The sequence below is a fragment of the Hirundo rustica genome, chromosome 14, assembly GCF_015227805.2.
Source record: "Hirundo rustica isolate bHirRus1 chromosome 14, bHirRus1.pri.v3, whole genome shotgun sequence".
Taxonomy (NCBI): domain Eukaryota; kingdom Metazoa; phylum Chordata; class Aves; order Passeriformes; family Hirundinidae; genus Hirundo; species Hirundo rustica.
The window spans coordinates 1,224,854-1,248,343 of record NC_053463.1 but is presented as its reverse complement, the minus strand read 5'-3'; the positions used below and the strand labels follow the sequence as shown (position 1 = coordinate 1,248,343).

Below are 23,490 nucleotides of genomic sequence, written 5' to 3'. Positions count from 1 at the left end.
TTCTTTAACTAAACTTCTAACTAAACTAACTACAATTCTTTTAAAAATGATTTTTGTGGCTTTAGTTCCTTTTCACCAGAGCTACTAAGTACCCAAACTGGCACCACGTACTTTAAAATCCTGAAACATGGAAGAGGTGCAATTAAACCCAGCATTTCCTAAAGCCAAACAAAAATCCTACACATTACTAAATAAAAAACGATGCTAAATTAGCATTTACGCAACTATTTGCTTGGAATTGTATCTGCTTGTTTTACTGACAAAGCAAGATCCCATCTCCCTCTCTGTGCACCTGTTAAAGGACAGCAAGAACAATTCTGCCACCTGAATTTGCTGTGATTCTGTCACAGACTCTCAGTGCTGGGAACAAGCACTTGCCTCCCAAAGCACAGATCCCCGGCACATGCTGGCATGTAGCAGAATATTCCTTATTCATATTTGACATCCAAAACATCTGTAAACAAACATGAAAACTGACCTAGATCTGTGTTTTCCTAAAGAACAACCTGATTTCAAGTTGCAGGAGGCTGCACAGAGGCCCCTGGCAGAAGGGGCAGTGCAGGTTTCCTCAGATCAAACCTGCATTACTCCAGGTGTGATTCCTGCAGGAATCAGGACACAGAGGGCAGAATCCTCTGTTACAGACATATTTTTACAAATATTGTGGTTTTCCAAAATCAGCCTTGCTAATGACAAAGTGACAGGACAGATCCATCATCTGTCCTCTCCCACTCCTGGCTGTTCTGGGCCTGGGAGCTCAGCCTGATCCATTGGTTTTCAAACCCTGCCATTGCACAAACACACCCAGGGTTCCACTATCACAAATGCAACCAATATTCCAGTGCTTGATTTCAACTCCCTGCCTCAGTTTAAGTATTATTTCCTGTCCCAGCTGCAACTCAGCAGAGCTTCCCCTGTGCCTCTGCCCCTGTCCCACAGGGATTCACACACCTGGAATATCCTCAGCTCCCACACTCCTCTTCCTCCTCTGCACTGAGGGATGGAAACACTGGCATAGAAACAGAATTACAGCTGTCAGCTGTTCAAAATGCGCCTGCTCCCAATTTGGGAAGCAATTTGTCAAACACAGCCCAAATAAACCCCATAGATCCATTTCTTCTCACACTGAAGGAGCAAAGCCTGGATTCAAACTTGCTCCAGGGGATCCTGATTTGTTCCCTGAGCCAATTCCTACCTGCAGGCTGCTAAGTTCTCCCCTCAGGCCATGGGCAGGCAGGAAGAGCAGGTCAAAGATGGCACATCCCATGGCACAAGCACAGGGAGTCACCTTTTCCAGGTTATTCCCCCCCTTTTTTTTCCTTTTGCTCCCATCCCCTCATGGATGTGCAAGCTGGCTCAGGTTTTGTGAAGCCTGAAAGCCCTGGTCTGTCAGCACCACTCACTTCCCACCTCCTGCCAGGAACACAAATTGCTTTTTCCTGTGGAAAACACGGAGCCCTGGATCCGAGTTCTCCTCAGTGCTTGGTGCCTGGCACTAAGGTGCTGCTCCAGGGAGTTTCCCAAACTGCCTCATCTGGGAGCAACAGCAAAGCTGTGCAGGGAAAAAGCAGGATGGCAAACCAGCCACCAACTCCCTGGCACCACTGCCGTGCCTGGGAACTGCTGCTCTGCCTCGTGTTCACACAGGGGCATTTGTGTCACTGTTACATTTAAGGAAAAAAAACCCACATTAATTAATTTAAATGACAGTCTGGGTTGTATCCATGTCCCAGGTAATGCAGAAGACTGAAATGTATGAGTAAATCATAAGGACTCTATGCTATTAGGATCCAACAATTAAACCCCAATAATGAGAGGTATTCCTGACCTGGGAGGAATTGCTGCTGCTTGGTAAAACCCATCCAAATGACCACAAACAGTTCTTAACAAGGAGATCAGAGACAGATGGGTCAAACGAGAGCAGGTGCCTAAAAATGCCAGGAGGGTGAGCAGGGAAGAGAAGGGAAAAGGTTCAAGGGATGTAATTGACCTAAACAGCCCCACTGTGAGCACAGTGCCAGGGTGTTCACACCCCCAGGGAGGGAACTGCTCGAACCAAAATCCAAAGGTGTCACCGAGAGCAGCAGCAGCTGGGGGGGTGGAATGCTGACTGGGAACTGCCACTGTCACTGCAAGGACAGGGATCACAACACAGGTTCTTCCCATCAGGGACTGAGGATCGTTTGATGCTGGATATTCCCATCCCCATCTCTCACACCTGAGCTAACGGATCTTCAATCAGCTGGCAGCTCCACAAGTTTTCAGCGTTAAATGTGGGTGATCCCTGATCACTCCATGGTCAGAGGCTTTGTTAGCTATTGAAAAATTCCCTTTTTAAAGAGTCCTAGTCATTTCACCCAATGGATTATACCACCACACGCTGCCATCCATCCCCTTAGGCTTGAGCTCACTGCACTTCCCTCCCAGCTCAGACTTTAGCTCCAGATCAGTGAGGGACCCCCTGCACGGCCTGCATTTGCTATTCCTGCAGGCATGCATTGGAACACAATTATAAAGCAAAAGATGGACTGAAACAGCCTTTCCCTGATGATCAGTCTGCTCCTTTCCACAACTCCCAGCCAAGAAAGCCCCTCTTTTCTCAATGGACTTCAGAGAACAGGGATAAGGACAGATGACGATGGCCAAGAATGAGCTGCTGACATTTCTTTTCCAAAACTCATATTCCTATTCTACTCTGAAAGTTCTAGCAGACGTGAAAGAAAACCAGTATCAAGACTTAATAGAGTTAAAAGCAACTCTTACCCTTCCTCACTTGTGCTACTCTTAATCCTAACCACAGTTAGAAACTATGTTTAAAAATCCCAAAAGTAATTTACACCGTGTTCAAAAAAAAAACAAAACAAAAAGTCCTTTCAGCCTTGCACAGACCTAAATCACACGAACCCCACCCCAGGGTAGTTCTGAAAGAGAAAGGAATTCATCAGAGATTATCCTTTGAGTAAGTGTTGACACAAAGTTACAGGTCTAATTAGAACAGTAACAAATACCTGCTCAATTTCCTGCATGACTCCGCTTCAGACACACACAAGCATTTCCCCTTCCTTCCAGCTTTGCTCCTGAAGCCTTACACCTCCCCACACCTCTGGGGAAAGAGATCTAAGTTTTGGAATAACTGCTCTCTTTCTCTTTTAACTGAAGCTGAAGATCTTCAGAGGAACAGAACACCTGTACTAGAATCTCACCATGCCCTGTCCCATTCTCCCCTAAACTGACAGGCCAAAACTATCCAACAACCACACCGAGGCATTTCATTAACTCAAAAAAGCATCCTCTGGAATTCATCCCATTAGACTGATGGGGAAATACCAGCCACCCTCTCTGCTGCTGTTTGCCTTCCGAAGGCAGTCACAGAAGGATTTAGGCTGGAAAAGACCTCCAGGATCACCAAGTCCACTCTGTGCCCGATCCCCGCCTTGTCCTCAGCTCCGATCACCGAGTGCCAGGTCCAGGAACTCCTCAGGCACCTCAGGGATGGTGACCCCAAACCTCCCTGGGCAGTTCCAATGCCTGCCCAGCCTTTCCGTGGGGAAATTCTTCCTGACACCCACCTGAGGCCTTGGCACTGATCCTGGCCCAGGGGTGCTCCTGCTGGGATAAATCCTGGGTAAGTCATGGCAGTGCCACTGCCTCAGAGCTGTGCCGCTGCTGGGCACCACAGCACATCGAAGTGCGGGCAACAGTTCAGCTAAAGCAGCCCCAAGCCTCGTCCCAGCCTTCAAGGCTCTCCTCACCTGAGCCAGGCTCTGCCTCAGCCCAGCCCAGCCCCTGGAAACTGCTGCATCCACAGCAGCAGCTCCGTGGGAGTTAAAGGAAAATCAGGGATGAGCATGGAGAGATTTTCAATTTACTGTAACATGGTGCTGTAAAAAGTTAATTGAACAAAACAAATCATTTGTTTTGAGCCCTGCTCAGTCCGCAGAGATACAGCACATTCACTGTGAAACTGAGGAAAGACTTAAAACTCATCAGCTACAAATCCACACTGACTTTAAATTAAACGCCTTCCATAAAGAGCTCTTTTGAACATGACACCACCCAAAGAAAGCCCTCCCATACCTGTTGCTCCCCCAGTGAACACCTGAGCAAACTCAGCCTAAGTAAGCTGCAGTGCTATTCTAATTTTATATAAATTAAGAGAACAAAGCTTCCAGGTCTTCTAAAGAAAAAATAACAATGTCAATATTGATTTTACCACTACTTGGCTTAGAACAACTAACTTAAAACCAGTTCACTTGAGCTTCTAAACCTCAAGGAAGTGGTGTAGACATCTGACCCACCTCACACGGGTTCCTGACTCCAAAAAAGCAGTTTGCTTTAATAACAAAATACAGCTTATTTACTTAAAGAAATTGTTTCTGTTTGCAGGAGAGAATACAGAGAAGTGAAACAGAATTTTTTTTCCTAATTTTTCTTTTTTTTTTAACAAAATTTATTGTGTGTTTATCACATTCAAAAAGCATTGACCACTGGGGCTTTTTGGGAACTGTTAGAATGCCAAGGTAAAGCTGCTGTATTTGGAAGCTTAATTAGCAATTAATGACTGTCAGCTTGAGGAAAATTTGAACAGCCATGGGTCTGACACTTTAGACTTCCAATAGTTCTGTGGGCACAAGAGAATAATTTAAAAAGATAAAAAGAAACTGAATTCTTTGGCAAAACCAGACAGTATCATGAACATATGAAATTAAATCTTAAAATAAGAATATTTTCAGGGTTCGATGATTAAATCCTTGCCCCTGTTTTCATGTCTGTTTAATTTCCATCTGAGCTTAATTTTTTACATTGCCCTACATGGGCAATTCTGGAAAAACCAGGATGAAAACTGCTTTGGGATGAGCACCAGGAGACTCTTCACAAGGCATTGCAAGGCTGAAGCAGGAATGGGTTGGAGGACACAGGAATTCACATGGTCAGGTAAGGACCAAAACCCACAGAAAAAAAAAAAAAAAAAAAAAAAAAGTCAAGGGCATTGCATGAAAATGCCCAATAGTGAGCAAAAACCATGCAAGAAAAGCTGGAATGGCAGTGGAGAGCAGCTCTGAGCGGCTCTGAGATGGAAACTGAAACATTCCCCACTGGACAAGTGACATTAACCACAGTCTCTACTCAAATATATGGCCCAAAAGCTCATTTTGGGAGAAATTTAATCAGCTTTCCAGAAAGCCCTCTACAGAGCTGGTTCTGAAACAAAAGGCATAATAATTAATGATCTCCAAATTAAGACTGAAGTATACCAGTAGTATTTACATCAAGCACTTCATCTTTAAGAATGCATGAAAAAGGACAATTTACTTTTTAAGGGTGTCCTCTAAATCCGGCATACAGATAAAATACTCTGACATCCTGGATTTGTTTCAAAGCTTTTTGAGAAACACACACAAATAATTCAGATTTAGTCAATTTTATTTACAGTTTGTTTTTTTACATTTCAGAGCATTACACAATTACATATCTCATTTTTCTGACCTGCAAACAGATACCTTAAACGGAAATATTAAAAAAAAAAAAAAAAGAAGAAAGGAAAAAAAAAAAAAAATAAAAAAAAAAAGAAAAAAAAAGTTAGATACATCCAAAATGCAACAATTACACATCTGACAATTCACAAAGTGTAATTTACTAGGACGTATCCTAAGAATTTAGGAACAACCAGTCAGGAGAAAATCTGACCAATTTCAGCAATTGATTATTTACACATTCAAAACAAAGCCTCTCTTAAGCTAAACCTCCAGGCAAAGGGCCTGAAAGATTTCTTCAGGAAGAAAGACCAGAACGATTCACACCTATGCAGCATTAACAGCCCTTGATCCCAAACACTGAGGCCTCCTCAGCTTTGTCCTAGAGCTACAGGCATCCCTCGACTTCTCCGACCCTGAAGTGATTTACTTGTGCCCCCATGTGCATAGAAAGGTTGAGTGTTGAAGTGGTCACTACGATAAAACCCCATTTAATCTGGTCTTTAAGTCACTAAAATTCTTCTTCCTTTACACAACGCCAGTTAAACCAGGCCGCGCCTCCCGCTGAGGGCAGCTTGGGCCCACCTGGGCCTGGCCAGACTAAATCCATCAGAGACTGGGTAAAAATAACCTTTTAAAGACCATTTAGACAAGGCTTACATTTCTACACTTCCCTGATGGGCCACCTAACAAAACAAAAAAAAGTCACAGCTACTACTTTCATCCCTCGTGTCAACCCTCGGCCACACAGAACTAGTTATATACTGGGTAGAAACTACTAAAAAATTCCCTGCAAATCAGCTGCCTTCCAGCTGAGGCTATGGCTCCTATGCATTGGGTGGTTGAGGAGGTTTGGTTCGTTTTTTGAATTTTTTTTTTTTTCTCTTTCTCTTTAAAAAAAAAAAATCCTCACTTGAAAAAATACCGCAGTCCTCGCTTTTAGGCTAATTTTGATTGCGCGTTCAATTGGTCTGAACCGTCACGAGCCGCTACGCGCGGCACGAGGCTCGTGTGAAAAGAGCAGTCACCCGAGTGCAACTTCTGACTTTGCCACGTCCTTCCTGGCACTCCTCTCTAACCTGGCTAGGGGATTCGGTGGAGCCTCCAGGTTTCTCGCCTACCTTCCTCTCCACGTTCACGTCTCAAACTGCGTCAGCAGGGCCCGCACCTCGGGCGTGAGCTGCTTGGCAGCCTTGGCGGCCTCAGTGACGGCCTTGCGGTACAGACCCTTTCTCTTCTTATTAAAGCGCAACTGGAAGCTTTCTAAAAAGGGGGAGAGCTGTGCAAGAGCAAGGAAAGACGTGGTGGTGGAGCCAAACCATGAGATACGAGCCTCCTGGCGCACCAGCAGCCCGGTATCCTTGCGGCTCACGGTTATGGTAAGGATACGGGCCGGCCACCAAGGGAAGCCATAAATCTTGGCCCAAACAATGTCCCCTACACATACGGTCCTGCCATCTGGTGTGACACATTTAGAGACGTTTTTGGAAAAGACTTCTGTTTTCAAGGAATTACTGAGCTTTTTCTCTTCCTTCGAAGAGGAGGAGGAGGAGGAGGAGGAGGAAGAGGAAGGTGCATGCATGCTGCCTGGAGGAAAATCAAAGCTTTCGGTAGAGCTACACTCAGAGTTGGTGGATTTCAAATCATCTGTGCTATCACTACTACAAACTGATGCACTGGAAGAGTCAGATTTCTTTTGATTAAGGGTCATGTAAACCGTTATATTGCTTTTGCTGCCTCTCTTGCCCAGTGTCTGCTGTTCATCCTGATCAACAGTTACATGCACTTCACTCGTGTCCTGAACCTCACTGCTGGCCTCTTCGGGGCCTTCTGAGGGGCTCTGGGTTTCTGAAGGGGCCTCACCTGCTGAGCGGGTGGAGGAGCAGCGAGACTGGGGCTTAGTTGCCATCTTGCCACTCCGTATTTTCTCAAGTCCTGTCTTGAGGGAAGAGTCATTCTCTTCGTTGCGATACCGCTGGGGCTTTAGGCGCAATCGGGGCGGGAGGGACCCTGAGCTGGTGTTCTGAAGACGCCGCGTGAAGTGGACCTTTGAATGTGCATTTTTGGAAGAGGAGGTTGCACTCTGCTTCTTTTGTGCCTTTTCTTTGGCCATTTTCAAGACTTCCCGAGCTTTCGCATGATCCATGTTTTTGCTCTGGAGAACTTTTTTTGTGTTTAACTGCGCTTTTGAAGTATTCGCTTGTGCGGAAACTTTAACTACTCTGCTTCTGCTGTGGGCAATATTCGAAACCTTGACCACAGCGTTCCTTTTCTGGCTTTCGTTTTGGCTTTTTCCATCCACCTTATGGTCAGTCTTAAGTTTTTTATTCACAGTAGTCACGCTCTCGTTTCTTCGCTTTTTACTGTCCTCGTATTTGGAAGAGTCACTCGCATTGCCACCTTTCTTGATCTCCTTTTTCTCTGCCACCACGCTGTTTTTGCACTTGTCACACAGGACCTGCCGGGGCCGTAGTTTGATGGCGTTCATGATCGAAGTGGGTTCCTCCCTGTACATTTTCCGCTTGGGCCGCTTGATTTTCCGGGGTGGAGGCTGAGGTATTGACTGGTTATAGGTGTCCCTGATAAACAAAGGAGGAGGGTATGGCGCTCCCTCGTGAAACAGAGGAGGTGGTTTAGAAGTCCAAAGGCTTTTAGCTCTGCTGGGCTCCGATGGCTGCGTGAGGGAGGAGTCATCGGGGACTGCGGCATCGGCCTCGCACTTCACCTGCGCCTCCTCTTGGAATGGTTTGCTTTGGAGCTGCATGGCTTCAGGTTTGTCCTTGTACTCCCTTTTAGGAAATATGGTCACAGGGATTCCATGGGGGCCAAACCTTAAAGAGAGAGGAAAAAAAAAAAATTCAACGTTTCCAGGGAATTTTCGCAACGGTTATCACAAAGCATTTGAAAATTCATCTTGCATTTGAAAACCACGAAGGCCAGAGAAATTAAAGCTTCATATCCAGCCTTATGGGAAGCTTTGAAAATGCAAGACGCCAAAATGAAAAAATACACAACTTTACTGATTATCAGTTTCCCTCATATCGACAAGATGCCCTGAAAAATGTAACAAAAATATCCCCGAGACAGCAGCAAAAGAATTAACTTTATGCTTCTAGAAAATGCTTACAAACATCCAAACTCACCCCAACAACTCCCAGTCTACCCAAGCTCATTTTCCATGCTAAGTCAACTTCGTGCAAAGACATCTTCAGGAACTTTTCTTCCATTTTTAGCACAGCAGGAAAGGATGAATGGTCCAGATTTAACAGAGACAAATCTGGGCTGCCTAAATCCTTGAAGCGAACAGGGAGTGCCACCACCCCCCATCCACAAAAGCTCAGCACCTGATGCTTTATAGCCCAAAACTCCCCCAGCCCAGCCTGAATTTCTCCCAGCAAAACTCCCCTTATCTCAACTCAGTACAAACCATTCCTCACTGTTCCACAAGCAAACAAGATCTTAAACCTTTCCCTCCTTTTCTCCAGACTGGAACTGCTCTGGATCAGGACAAGGGAGTAATTCCCCAACATCTGTCCTCAGGTTTGTGTTGCACTGCGGCTGCTCAACAGCAACATCCCCTCAGCTGATTAAGCTGAAGTTTATTTCCTTTTCTTTCCTATAAGTTCCTACATGTTGCCTTTATTTCCTCAAAATTGGATTTGAAATAAAGTCATCGTGCGTTAGATGGCTCTTTACAGTGTCCCCAACAAAAGCCATTGCTTGTTTGTCCTTTTGCTTATCACAAGCTTCCTTCTACATCTGAAGTTGTAATTGAAGCAAACAACCCACCCAAAATTAAATTATCCACCCAGTTTGCATTTCAGCAGCTTGTACAGACATTTTTCCAGCCTATGGTCTGGCATTAAACCACAAGGGACTCACTCATAACTAAGTTTTACATTCCCTAAAGTCCCACAAGTCCATTAAGGGTAAAGAAGTTGCTTTTCCACAAATACTTTTCCCTCCACAAAGGACTTTAAGCAAGTCACTCAATTCCAAGTAGGGCTTTAAAAGAAACTACCAGCTGACAGTAATTATATTAGCAATATTTTCAGTGTTACTTGCATCAAGACCTTCAGCTTCTAAAAGAAACCAAGATCCAGATCCTATCACACTTTATCACCTGATAAAGACCAGAGGATCTGGTAAAAAGTTAATCTGTGGTAAGAGCTGAAAACAAGACAGAGCAAGATCTCTGCTGTGCAAATTCCAATCCCAAAGAGCACAGCAGAACGGGACCAGAGTGGGATATCAAACCCCACAGTGACAAACATCCCTTCCAGCTGCTCTCAGCGCCTCAGGAACTGCATTTCCAGCCCTCACAGGCCATTCCCAGAGCCAAGCCCTTCTCCCAGAGGGCATTTATGTGACTCTGTGTCAGGAAATGAAGCATAATTAGCTGTCACCAGGATGAGGTGGATGCAGAGGACTGCAAGGGTTTCCAGAAGAATCCCATTCAAGCATTTCATCTCCATTTTCCCAGGTTTTCATTCTATTGCCTCACCAGCAAAGTGTGCACGATCTGCACTCCCAAAGGCACAAAGAAGCTGATGGAAAGCTCAGCACATGCCTGATACCAGGAAATCAAAGATTCATTCTGCACCTTCCACTCTCCTTCAAGCACAAAACACAGGCCAGAACCGAAGAATGCAAACCTGCTTTAGTAAAACACAAAACCAATCCAGAGTGAAGCCCTGAAGTCAGAGAATCCCCCACAAAAGTCACTGCTTAAAAAATAAACCAAACTCTCCCACCCCTGTCCACCTTCAAATTAAAGAACTGGGGAAGTAAAGAACATTCATGGATATTGTGCCAGTTATGTACAGCGCTATCCTGTAAATGATGTGTTAATGTAAAACATACAATTAGTCAAAACAAGCCACCTGCAGGACAAAATATAATCGGTAAGTCAAGAGACTGATCACAGCGTATTGTGTCTTCTCTTGGCCTCACCCAACAGCAGACCGTATTTAGTTTTTGATTATCTCTGTTTCCTCCCTCGCTAATCAAGTTCTCCAGCAACTTGGAAGAATGACACGAAAACAAAGAAGAGAAAACAATGGTGGGGAAACTTGCAAATGGAACAGTAAATGTTACAGGAAAGAATAAAGACAAAGAACAAGGTAAAGACTGATTTATTTCTCCTAAGAGAAGTGACAGAATGAAGATGTGAGCTTAAACCTCTTCAGGACAAGGCATGACGCAGCATCTAATGAGTTCTGCAGCAAGCACAAGTGTTTATTGCACGTACCAGAATTTCAAGCCCTATTTTCACAGCTGCTTGGTGGACCTTGAAGAGAAATACTCCTCATACAACCACAGTGATTTTTGTCACACCAACTGCAAGGCTGAACCAGTCAGTTGTGTTGGTAGTTAGACAGAAAAGCTGCAAAAGCCTTCGGTTCATCTGCCGCAGAGATGAAGGAGGACTAAAAGGCGTCTATAGAAAACAAAATTCAGGAGCTCAGAGGCACACAGCTCAGTTGTATCCTGACATTTACTGATCCCCAGTCAGTCACTGCCTGGCACTAGGGCAGCTCTGAAGAGAAACCACTCCGCTTGCTCCACAGTGAGGCTCCAACACTCTCCCTTCCTCACACGCTGCATGTTTAAATTCTACAAGGAATTGCCTTATCTTTATTCCAACAACAAAATATTTTAATACACTAATCCCAAATATCACCCTACCCCACAAGATTTCAAGAACAAGCTTTTCTGGGTGAAAGTAAAGATATACTGCAATTACTGTTTGCTTAAAATAAAAATCCCCCTGTGCCCAAGTTCCAGCTGCTCCCTGCCCAGCCCACTCCTGACTCGTGTAACACTTCTACCTCAGACCATCACACTCCAAGGAATGGCAAGATTCACTGATGGGATCTAAAAGTGAAGTGCTAGAAAAACCAAGCTCAGAAATAGGTATTTCAGCCTCAATCCAAGGCAGTGCTGGGAAGCAGGGCCCTGCTGCTTCCTACCTATGGAAATCAGAGCCAGTTTCCATTTCCTCTCCTGCAAAGCTGTCCCAGCTCTTACTTGCCTTGAAAACGCATCTCTAGGAGAGGCTGGGTGTGATGTTGTATAAAAGTCATTTCTCAGAGGTTTTTCAACCAACCAGGGCAATCAGCAGGATTCTGCTCTAGACGCCACTGCAAAGTACATTTTCACTGGGGACAGAAATAGCAACAGGGTATCAGGACCTGTTCTGAACTAAGAGCCTGATCAATTCTGGCAGTGCAATGATATTTACACTGAGAGGAGCTCTCAATTGACCAGGGTGTGCAGAGACAGAAATAGAGTAAAAACAGGGAGGTTTCATTTCCAGTTTGCCAGCAGCAAGTTAATTAATAGGCAGCCATGGCATCCAAAAAGCCAGTTTGGGTACCAAACCCAAAACTCTGTCATTTAAAGCCAGAATTTTGTATTACAAACATATAAACTTAAGTACTTAAGAAAGTAGGGCCACTTTTTCAAATCTAAATCCTGCAGCAGAATAACTACAATGAATGCTATTATTGTTTAGTTTATAGGCAAAACAGAACGGTTAAAGAGTATTTTTTCAGAAATAACCATGAGAGATAAGGAACAAATCCCATTTTTACTCATGACTGTATGTACATAAACAAAGAACATAAACAACACTTCCTGGGGCAAAGTGTTTCACATTAGTACCTGAAATTTTAAGTTCTCACCTTTAGCCTCCAATGGCTGGCTTCTCTACTAAAAGGGAAAGAAATGAAAAGCCCCTTGCTCTACCAAAGGAATGAAGCCACTGAGCAGGTTCAGAACTATTTCCCATTTGTCTCTGGACGCACTGACATCAACAAAGCAGAGAAATTTGTGATAAAGTGTAAAGTCTGTGGTAAACGACTGATCAAAACCCATCCTCACCACCAAGGCAGTGCAGAAATCTCCTGTTACCTTCTCTTGTACCCAGGACCATCCTTCGTGTTCTGCAAAAGCCAGGACAAGCAACAACTGAAGCCATTTTTGTTGCACGGATGGAAATTCCAGGAGTATAATAATATGCTGAAAGAACTATGGATATGTATTTCATGCATCTAAACTGAGGGTTCAAATTATAACATTCCATGTAACACACAGTTAGATCATAGCTATTTGAACACAAAGTTTTGCAGAACTCCTCAGAATAAGCTGCATTGAAAACTCAGATTATGCAACAACCTATTTTTAATGAAGGATTTACTTGGTGTGATAAAGCACAAGATGGAATATCTTGCTTTAAGAGCAGGCACCTTCCCGAAAAAAGCATTCCCAGAAGCCAAACAATCAGCTCCATGGTTTATTCACCTCCTGAGCAATGTAACACCAGGCTAAAGGGCCCAGAAAATGCACATTTCACTGAGAGCTCTGAAGGCATGGCAAAGGACTGCAGTGTGAGAGGCTCTCTGGAACAGCACAACATAAAGAAAAGACAGGATGCTTTGAGTTTAGGCTTTCCATTAACTACCATAATTTTACTGGCACCTCTATAAAGCTGAAGGTCTGTTTAAAGTGAAACATCTTTTAATTTTTACATCTGTTGCCGTTATTAGCTGTCAGTTGCATTTTGAAGCCGACACTTTGCTGATACATTCGCTGTGATCTATTTTGAAGGATTATACCTCGAATAAACTCTTCAAGAACGTCCATATGCCAGACCCAGGACATATGGGAGAGAATGACACCACTAAATAATGGATGAACTGAAGTGTCGAGAAGGCCGAGATTCACCAGCCCCATACCAGAAAATGAACTGAATGCAGACTGAGAATTTCACCCCTGCCCTGCCTCAAACCCTTGAACCAAGCCAAGCAACCCTCAGAAAGCCAGGACAAGCCATGCTGCTGGAATACAGAGAATTCCACGAGGAAGGACAGATCAACCATCATCTGTCACATCCCAGACCAACAAAGAACAGCTGAAGACACAGATTCCTTCAGGAGAGGAGAGTTCAAAGGCTAATCCAGACCCCAGCTCTAACCCTACCCCCTAAGTGAGGCTACATTGGACACCTTCAATAAAATCTCTGTCAGCCAAATGCACCTGAATTACTCTCTTAATCACACTCTCATCACACCTGAGCTTCCACATTCTGGGGATAATAAAAACAAAGGTTACAGAACTGCTGGGCCTGCTCCTTAAATGCCAGAATTTCACCAAGCTCCTCTGGGCTCCTGAGAAACTCCAAAGAGGGCAGGTGACGAGGTGTGGGGACACCTTGGGAACTGAGAGCAAGGTTTAAAATAAAATACACCAAAACACACAATCCTGAGCCACAGACACTTCTCTACTGTTCAGAATGTGCATCTCAGAACACCAGGCCTCCTACAGAACCCAGCTCTTCCCCAGACAAGGATGAGCACATGCTGGTTATTAAATCAAAGAGCAGGGAGAAATGCATCACATTTTTTCAAGTGAGGCTTCTGCTGTCTCCTTCTCATGTCATTCTTTTGCAGTAGAAGCTGAATTAACAAACTGGGAAAAGCACAGGGCTCGAGCCAGTGCTGTACCTGAAAACTGCTTCTGGGATTGTAAGAAGTACAAATTGCCTATAAAAGTTTATTTTCGTCATACAGCTCATGCACACCTTGGTGCAGGAAGTCCTTCTTTATCTCCCATTACAAAAGCCCAATAAAGACATAATTTCAAACATGTGTCTACTAGGAATACACTGGCCATCTTCTGGCCATATCCAATTAAAGCTCTTAGGTCACAAAACAATTTCTGGCTCTCTCTCTCCCCCCTCAAGAACTATTATGAACACACACAAGACAGAAGGGAATTGGTGTAGAGAAGAAGACATATGTCCTTCACATCTGCAAGATTAGAAGGAAAATTTCAGTTAAATGATAAAGCAATAAAAAGGTCAAGTCTTGACTGCTGGCAAAACAGAACATAAATTTAACCCCCCCGCTCCCCTAATCTTTGGGAAGGAAAAAAAAAAACAACCCACACAGAAATAATTATCCTTTCTGCAGAAAAACAAACTGAAACCACAACTTCTTAATCCTGTATTTTAAGATTTACCAATGCTACACTTCTCAGGGATTTCCCTCCCACCTGCTTCCTCCTCCAGGTGCAGAGCAGGATTTACTCTGAGCCAGCAGGTGGGATGGACATCTCCTGTCCCCTGAGCAAACAGGGAGGGAGCAATGCCAGGGACAGGCACCTCACAGGGACTTCAAACCCCAGAGAACCAGCAGGGGCTGGAAGGGACCCCAAATGCCATCCATTCCCACCCCTGCCATGGCAGGGACACCTCCCACTGTCCCAGGCTGCTCCAAGCCCAGTGTCCAGCCTGGCCTTGGGCACTGCCAGGGATCCAGGGGCAGCCACAGCTGCGCTGGGCACCCTGTGCCAGGGCTGCCCACCCTCACAGGGAACAATTCCTGCCCAAAATCCCATGCATCTCTGCCCTCTGGCACTGTGAAGCCATTTCCCCTTGTCCTGCCCCTCCAGCTCCTGATGAATTCCCCCTCCAGCCTCCCTTCAGACCCTGGAAGGTGCTGGGAGGTCTCCACACAACCTTCTCCCCTCCAGAATGAACATTCCCAGCTAATCTCCATATGGAGGCTGCTCCTTCCAGCCCCCTCAGCACCTGGTGCCTCCTCTGGAGCAGCTCCAGGTCCCTCTGTGCTGGGCCCCAGGGCTGCAGCAGCTCTGCAGGTGGGCTCTCACCGAGCAGAGAAGGATCCCTGGGCTCTGGGATCAGCCCTGGGGATGTGGAGTTTTTCCCCAAGCGGTTCTCCTCCCTGTGTGAGGGCTGCTGCATTCATTCCCTGTCTCTCCCCTCAGGACCCCATCCACCCCGAGGAACCCCCAGCAGAACCTCACTGACCCTTCAGCGCTAAAGCACTCAAAAGGTAACGGCAGCAGCACTGCTGACGTTGGACAGAAGGAACACATCCTGAATTTGTGCAATGAGCCTTCAGAGGAACCAACACGCTCCCCTCCAGATGAGGATTTACTGCACAACACATGCATTTGGCACTCAGGACACGTGGGCTCCTGTTTTCTGCTGATTTCCAAAACTTCCTGGGCAGTAGGTACGGGAGGCTGCCGTTGGTACAGGCAGGGAAGTGCTCCCTTACCTCAAAAAAATGCAGGAATAAAGCCCAGTGGTGGTATAAACTCCTAAAGGCATATCCCATTTACAGGGGTGGGAGAGGGAATCAGGCCCCTCATACTAACATCACTGACTGCATCTCAAAGTCACCAAGAATAAAATGCAAAGTCAGAGCATCATCTCAACAATGGAAAAAGCAGTAAGATAAAACAGCCAAAAAAACCCTTTAAAATCACAAATATATGGGGATATCTTTGCTTCTCTTTCATTGTGAAGTTGAAGTAATTCAGAACACGACTTGAGAAGACAAAAAAAGAACACAGTGAACAGGTTTTTAAAAGAGTCATTTAAACTTACTCTTCTTATTAAGTATGGAAGTAGCACCTTCACTGCTCTGGAGGGTGCAGAAGGGAAAGAGAAATTGAGATCCAAAAAGGAATAGGAATTATTTCCCTCTGATCATACAGTGAACACAGCATTAGCAAGTGCAGTGAACACAGCCACTTTTGCAAGCTACTGAATGATTAAATTCTAATACAAATTGTCACTTTTACTTAGTAAGAGCTGCCAGTCTTAAAATATTGATCCCTTTGGCATTAGGAAAGTTTGTGAGATTATTCTCATGCATTTGAATGAGACAGATTTCAGCAGCCACCCATCTCTCATGCTGGAAATCCCAGCGTTGTCATGTAAATCCATGGAATTTAGGTGGTTCTCATTTAACCCTGCCCTTCTTTTTTCTTTTTGGTCCAGTGGAAAAACTTATGACAAGGATTCCAGGGCCTGCCACAGATACAGAAGGAAGTTCATGAAAAACATTCACGTTCTGCAAGTCCAGGTGCTGCTACCTTAAACAAAAATAAACAGATATAAGGAAAAGCTGACACCTAGACAATATCACCCATTAATCACCACAGAAGTGGTAAATTGGAAATGTTGGACATACAGGCAACACTTTTTTTCAATAATGCTTCCATTTTTTAGAGGTAGGAAGTTCTTGGACTATTTCTAGAGCTAGTTTTCCACTGCATTTCCTGCTCTGAGACATCTGATAAAGGGACTCCTGTTATCTACCAACGTCTTGTCACCAGCCAAACACTACAGACCTTATGTCTCAAAACTCAGTTCTTCTTGTCCACGCCCTCTGAAGAACTTGGCCTTGAGAATTTAAATTTCCCCTCCTGGATTCCTATGTAAAAGCACCTCTGAAGGAATAACTGGCTCCAGTGCCAAGAGAACCTGGGAGGGACAGCCCCAGGCCCCCTGTATGGCTTTTCCACAGTTCCCCTGCAAAGCTTTGTCCCAGGAGCTGCGCTCGGCCCCAGGGCGGCTGGAGATGCTTCCTCCAAGGCGCAGCAGCAGCAGCCAGCCTGCAACCTGACTTCTGCTGCAAAGGGCTGCAGATCTGCTGCGCGCCAGAGGCTCCTCGGTGCACAGGAACCTGGGAAAGCATGGCATGTTTGTGGGTGTGCTCAGGAGGACAGGATCCCTTTCAGGAGAAAAGGAGAAGCTGGCATTTTCCTGCAGAGGCTTTGTCCCCCTCCTGCCCAGGGCAACCATGGCATTCTGCTGGGACAACTTCAAATCTACAAAAGAATTCGTGTTACCCGGGGTCACACTTCATTTGTGCCACCTCCTGCCCTGAGATGCTGTTTCACCCTACCAGTGGCTGGAGTTTTGCTCAGCATTTCACACCTCATCAAGTGACAGACTGAAAACGTCATTCCATGACATGTTCCAAAACTTGGGGTCCAGGAAAGGCCTTTTGTGTCAAACCCCAACCACGCAGCGAGGCCCAAGCCAGAAGTGCTGGTCCCCACAATTTTCCCTTTAGGAACTACTGACAATATTATTTCAGGAAGTTGCTGAACATCTACTAACAACATAAAAGGAGTGATAAAAGACATATGTCCACACACAGCTTAAATCGGGGCGGGGGGGCGGGGAGGAGAAGTGCTGCATATTTTACATACCGATTATTTTAGATAAAAACCTTGCTTAAATTTCACTTTTCTCTCATGAACTTGCAGAGTCCTTACACGTCTACAAAAAACCCAGTACGATGAGGAAGTATTTCCACCTGCTGATAGAACCTAGATTGTTCGTAAGATACCACGATTTCTGGTCTCCCAAGAGCTTCTCACTATTGAAAGGCAGTGAAAAAAAGCAAACCCCAAACCCCGTTGTCTGATAAGTTATTCAGAGATGCGTAAAAATCCCCCCATCCACGAGGATATTTAAGAACCACGAAACTTCACCCCGTTCATTGCGTACAAGGAGCAATCAGTACTAATTAATAACTGCCAACAGCTTAGCTGGAAAACCATTACTGTGGAAAATTGTGTGTACCGAAAGAGGTTACCTAGGCAATGTAAGGCCGAACGAACAGGGCAATCACATCCCTGGGGCTGTTCTCTACAAAGACGGGAATAAACGCCAAGCTCTGCGCTCGGGCGCTTCTCCCGGCACACAGGGATGCTGCTGCACGCCCTGCGAACCCCGGCCAAGCCCAAAGGCTGTGCCCGTGTGCTCGCCCCTCTCCTGGCTCTCCCCATTCCCCGGGCGGGAGGGGACCCTGCCCACCCCGGCTGGAAGGGTCCAGGAGGAGGAGGAAGAGGAGGAAGAGGATGCTCGGGAGGTGCTGCTCCGCTCCCCGGGGAGGACGCGGGGGCAGAAGCTGCTTGGCCCGGGGCGGACTGGGGCCAAGGAGGGCTGGGAAGGGATGGAATGGGAAGCGATGGGGTGGGAGGGAAGGGAAGCTGCAGAGCCCACGAGGGTCCCGGCGGGGCCGCCCCCATCCCGCCCCCGGCGGCTCCGGGAGCGCTCCCGGGCTCGGCGCTGGGTGGGGGCTCGGGCTCGGCTCCCCCCGAGCTCTCACCTTTTCGAGAGGTCCATGAGGACCCCGGAAAAAAGCTTCTCTCCCAGCCGGAACGAGACCACCAGGGCGTCCTCGATGATGTGGTCCAGGGTGACCCGCACCTCGGAGCCGGGCAGCAGCGCCGGCGCCTCCGCCTCCCCTCCGCCCGGGGCCGCGGGCACCGCCGGCTCGGGCTCCACCGCGGCGGCGGCGGCAGCATCCGGCTCCTCCTCCTCCGGCCGGGGCGGCTCCTCCCCGGGCCCCGCGGAGCCCCCGGCAGCCGGCGGGCAGGGCTGCGGCGGCTCCCGGGCCGGCTCGGGCGGCGGGCAGGGCTGCGGCGGCTCCGAGCACCCCGGGCTGGGCGCTGCGCGGGGCTCGGCCCGCGGCGATTCCAGCCCCGGGCTGCGCGGCGGCGGCGGCTCCTCCGTCCTCCCCGCGTCCGGCTCGCGAGTCCCGCCGGGGCTCCGGGCGCGCTGCACCGGCGGCGGCTCCTCGGCCTTGCCGCCGTCGGCCTCCTCGCCATCCGGCACGGCCGACTCCACGGCCTCGCTGACGGCGGGCAGAGGGTCCGCGCCGGCCTCGCTGCCCGGGATCGGCTCCATCTCGGGCTCGGCCTCGCCGGCACCGCCGTCCCCCGGCACCGCCGCAGTCGCCGCCGCCTCCGCAGCCATGGCCGCCATTTTCTCCGCCGCCTCCCTCCAGCAGCGGGAGCGACGGCCACGGCCCGCGGGGAGGGAGAGCCCACCCCCTGCGCCCGCAGTCGGTGTCCTATTGGCGGGTGCGCCGCAATGCTGCGTTTCTATTGGGTATTGCAGCTGTCCATCCGGCCTCGCGAGAACTTCTCGTTGGCCAGAGGGGGCTTCATTCAGTGCAGAGCCGGGAAGGGGAAGAGGGGGCGTGGTTTAAGGCTTTATAGGCTGCCGGTGAGGGGCGGGATGGGGCTGGTGGGGCTGTCCCGCCATCTGATTGGTGGAGAGAGGCGTCGCTCCCGAGGGAGGCCGGTGATTGGCGGCGCCCTGTGTCCGCCGGGGGGCGGGAAGCGGGGCCGGGGAGCGCGCGGGGGAAGATGGTGAGGGCGGGAGGGCGGCCATGGCAGGGACGGGTCACCCCTCAGACGGGTCACGTCCTCCCTCAGCGTGGCCGGATCGCCCTGGGGCGGCTCCCCTGCGGGACACAGCCCTGTGTTGTACAGTGCGGGCAGGGGAGCTGCTGGTCCCCGTGACGGAGGAGCGCTGAGGGGTGACACTGGGGAGTAGGAACATCGCAGAATATGCTGAGTTAAAAGGGAGCCACAAGGATCATCCAGTCTGACTCCTACCCCTAACAATCCCAGCCTGAGCATCCCTGGAGCGCTGTCCAAGCTCTCTTGGAGCTCTGGGGCCGTGCCCATTCCCTGGGGAGCCTGGGCAGTGCCAGCACCCTCTGGGGGAAGAACCTTTCCCAAAATCCAACCCACACCTGCCCTGGCACAGCTCCAGCCCTGCCCTGGGTGCTGTCTCTGGTCACCACAGATCAATGCATTAGCCTCCTGTCGCCCTCACCTGATGAGGGGAAGGCAGAAGTGCTGGTGCGTTTTGTGGGGTAAATCGGCATTTGCAAGTGTTAAGCACCATGAATTAGGTACATCAGCTAAAGGTGGAAAACGTCGAGTCGGAAGGGGAGGAAAGGAGTTAATAATTTCCTTCTGCTACAGCGGGTTGCTCCAAGCCCCGTCCAGCCCGGCCCTGGACCCTCCGGGGATGGGGCAGCTCTGTGATTCCGCACCTCAGAACTTCCACGGGCACTCGGAGGTTTGCAAAAGCCGAGATCCAGGCACCTTTCAGGCAGGGAGGACAGAAGGGTCGTGGCCTTCGCTACAAAGCAGAGAGGTTTTATCTTGTGGTGTTATTCCCGTACCGCTCTGCGTGCTCAGGACACTCAGCCCCTGTTCCCTTCCCTTCGTGCCCCAAATCCTGAGCCTACAAGAAATTCCCGACTAACAGAAAGAATCTAAAACTTCTCAGCCCTGGAGCTGATGGGATGCTCAGATCCAGCAGCTCAGCTCAGCAGGCTCTTTGTTATGTTAAACTCGGATTTATGGAAAGGGTGAGCATAAAATGGAAGATTTCCTCTTACAAGCCTTCTGCTAGAACACACCTTTTCAGCAGGTGTTGCTTGTGGAAGACAGTGGCCATTTAAATGCAAATTGTTGTGTTTTACATCCCCCGGAGTCGCCAGCAATTGCTGTGCTCCGTAGGGAACAGAGTGGGTGTATGGCTTGTTCTCTGCCTCCCTGCAGTAACAGCAGATTATGTGCTTGACCCTACTGAGGGATCAAAATAAAACATAAACCGCTTCCAACACTCAAAGGTGCAGTGTGTGCTTTCAAAAAGAGGTAAATAAGGACATTTATATCCCAGAATAATGCCCCACAGAAATACCATACCATAGGTAACTCTTACATTCGCTAACATAGGCGTGTGGATGCAGGATGGAACTCGTAAATTTAAACAAAAAAGCCCTTGCTATATATTTTTTTTCCATCCCAAATACCTTTGATCACCATTTAATTTCTATTTATTTCAAATCTAACCTGTAATCTCCTTAAGACAGGATTTGCCTTACAGTGGCTGCGCTGCAGAGTGGTTGCATAGTCGGAGTCTTTTTTTCTACCCTGGAACCTTTAGAAACTGCCAAAATAAAACTAATTAAGTTAATGAAACAGATTGCACTACCACACTCTCTGTAAATTAAAACAAGTCTCTCTGTGTTCAGCAAGTGGCAGGAAGGACAGAAATGAAGAGAAGAAACTATAAATTACAGAGAGGAACGGTGACAATTGAAGGGAATAAAGCAATTAAAACGAAGGCAGGAAAGATGCCGAGCTCCATAAAGACGTTTTGGGATAAAACATAAATCGTTGGGATGGGCAGCTGAGGAAGCTGAGTTTGGGTGGACAGAGTGAGGGGATGTGGGGAAGCAGCAGATCCCACTGGAGCTGTGTGCACGGCACCCACGGGGAGGGAATTGTTCGTGTGGGCAAGCTGGGACATGAGATGGATCTGGGCAGAGAAACCTTTAAACTCAGCTTTAGCGATATTGATTTGTTCTGCCATGAGACTCTGCTCTGGAAGTGTGAGCAGTGCCAGCAGGTCTGAGTACTCCAGGTAATAACTAATGGGGTGGAGGGGTGGAGTTTTGAGAGGCTGGACAGCGGGAACATCATTCTCTGGGCACCGAGTTCCCTGGAAATGCGCTGCCATGAGAGAGCCAGCACCCAGCACAAGGCTTTAAGGAGCGATATTCAGAAATGGACAGTAATCCAAATGGACAGGAGCCAAATCTGTGATTGCAGCTTCCCTCAGCTTCCTTGGAGCGAGGCTGAGTTAGCAGGCTCCACAAGGGAATTGCACAGCGCTGGAATTGGTGGTGTTGGTACCCAAGGAGCTAGAGAGGCCTGAGTTCCGTGTGCTGTCCTTGCTGCAGCTGATGTGTCTCAGTGTGGCACGCAGGGCTCTGAAGGAGAGTGTGGATTCACAGGGGCGGTTTGTCTTGGTGGGACAGCAGATCCCCCTCCCGATACCTGCACTGGGCTGGAGGGGCTTTGGAGAGGAGGTTCTGGAGTTCCACCAGCCCCACTGAGGCTTTGGGACTCGCCACACTCCAGGATGAGGTTGGCATCCTCCCTGCAGCCTTTGCAGGCTCTGTGCTGCCCTGCTCAATCCGAACCGCTGTGACAGTGGCTTCCTGTGCCTGCCACAGCGACAGCGGCTTCCTGTGACCCTGGGCAGGGCCACCAAACCCTCCCCGAGTCAGGCCCAGCGTTCACAGCTTCACACAGTGCTAATAAATCCACCAGTCAGCGTTTTCAAGGCATGATCTGCTGCTGGGGAATGTTCAAGGCTTTCTAAATTAAAAAGAAAAGGTGTAACCAGTGAAAACCACTGTACATGAACAATGCAGAGGGATACAGACAAATAAACTGAAAGTAAATCTGGGTCTTGGGTGCTGCAAACTCACCACTCCTCTAACAGATTAGGAAAGTAATGCTCTTACAACAGTAGCTAATTGTATTTAAGACAGATTGAAATTTGTTAGTGAATTATTACAGAAAGTTAGTTTGGGGTGAGAAAATCATCAGTCCTTCCTGTGATGTTGGTAGCTGATTTCTGTGGCCCTATGAACATGGAGCTCATTTTGCTGGGTTTAGGAATGAGCATTAAAGGATTTGGGAAACCTCACTGCAGGCACACGTGCCCCACAATTCTGCCCTGTATCTGAAAAGTCAATTATGTGCTGCATTTCTTGTGAACAGGAGATGAAGTCAGTGAGTGGGGCTCTACCTAATGTCATTATGGAGAATTGATTGAAATGGATTTCCATAGCTGGGGTTGCTTTAAAAAAAGGTAACTGTGAGCCCTTGGGGTGAGGGACTGGCACTGTCTCACTGCTGACATCTCACTTTGTAATTGTAAGGAAATGGAGTCTGAAGGTACTTCCTGTCTTAGCTCATAATCTCTCTGGTTTCTGCCTTCTTCTGAAGCCTGTGCAGCTGCAGGTGCTGGTGGCATCCTCGCTGTATCTCCATGGATTTCTCCATTCAGAGAAAATGGGCATCATCACTGGAGCCAGGACAGACTGGGAGGCCAAACTCAGCTGTAGGTGAGGCAGCTTGGTACCTAATAGAGAAATTCTCAGAAAAGTCTTCTGAGAAATTACAGAAGTCTCTTTGGCCATAAATATGTCAAAGCACCTCTTTTGTTCCTGGTGGTGTTTCTGAGGTTATTCTACATCTGCAGCCAAGCTCTGTCCACATCAAGAGTGTCCAGCTCTGAGGTGTGACCTCTCCTCGCCTGCAGTCCCTGGAGATGAATCCTGTTTCAAACTGGGATAGCAGGAAGGGTAAAACACCTTAACCAGAGAGCGGGAATCCCACCCAGTCTGTTCTCATCGAGGTTTGCTGCTGACAGGGCTCAAGGAGACGGGACAATAGAGGAAATGGAACAGACTGGTAATCATCTGGATCCTTTGTACTTCCCGAGCTGAAGGAGCTGCTGCCAGCTGCCTGTGACACTGTGTCCTTCTCTTTGGCACTTACGTGGAGCCTCGGCTCTGCT

At 47.9% G+C, this 23,490-nt stretch overlaps 1 protein-coding gene across 6 annotated transcripts in view; it reads right to left on the bottom strand.

Moving 5' to 3' along the window:
• Window positions 1-19,074, bottom strand: part of PWWP2A (PWWP domain containing 2A) — a 29,276-nt gene extending 10,202 nt beyond the window's left edge. For 2 of the 6 annotated variants that reach the window (XR_009208330.1, XM_058422507.1), the window contains exons 1-2: window positions 18,416-19,074; window positions 7,338-8,305 (exon numbers count right to left, since the gene is read on the bottom strand). Coding sequence is in view for 5 of the 6 variants with exons in the window: in XM_058422507.1 (XP_058278490.1) it covers window positions 7,338-8,305; window positions 18,416-19,074 (1,627 nt within the window). In the remaining variant the exon portion in view is untranslated. Of the gene's footprint in view, window positions 1-5,416; window positions 5,502-5,575; window positions 8,306-18,415 lie in introns of those variants that run through there. The other 4 variants (XM_058422506.1, XM_040078482.1, XM_040078484.1 and 1 more) reach the window with 4 other exon arrangements.
• Window positions 19,075-23,490: the final 4,416 nt, after the last annotated feature.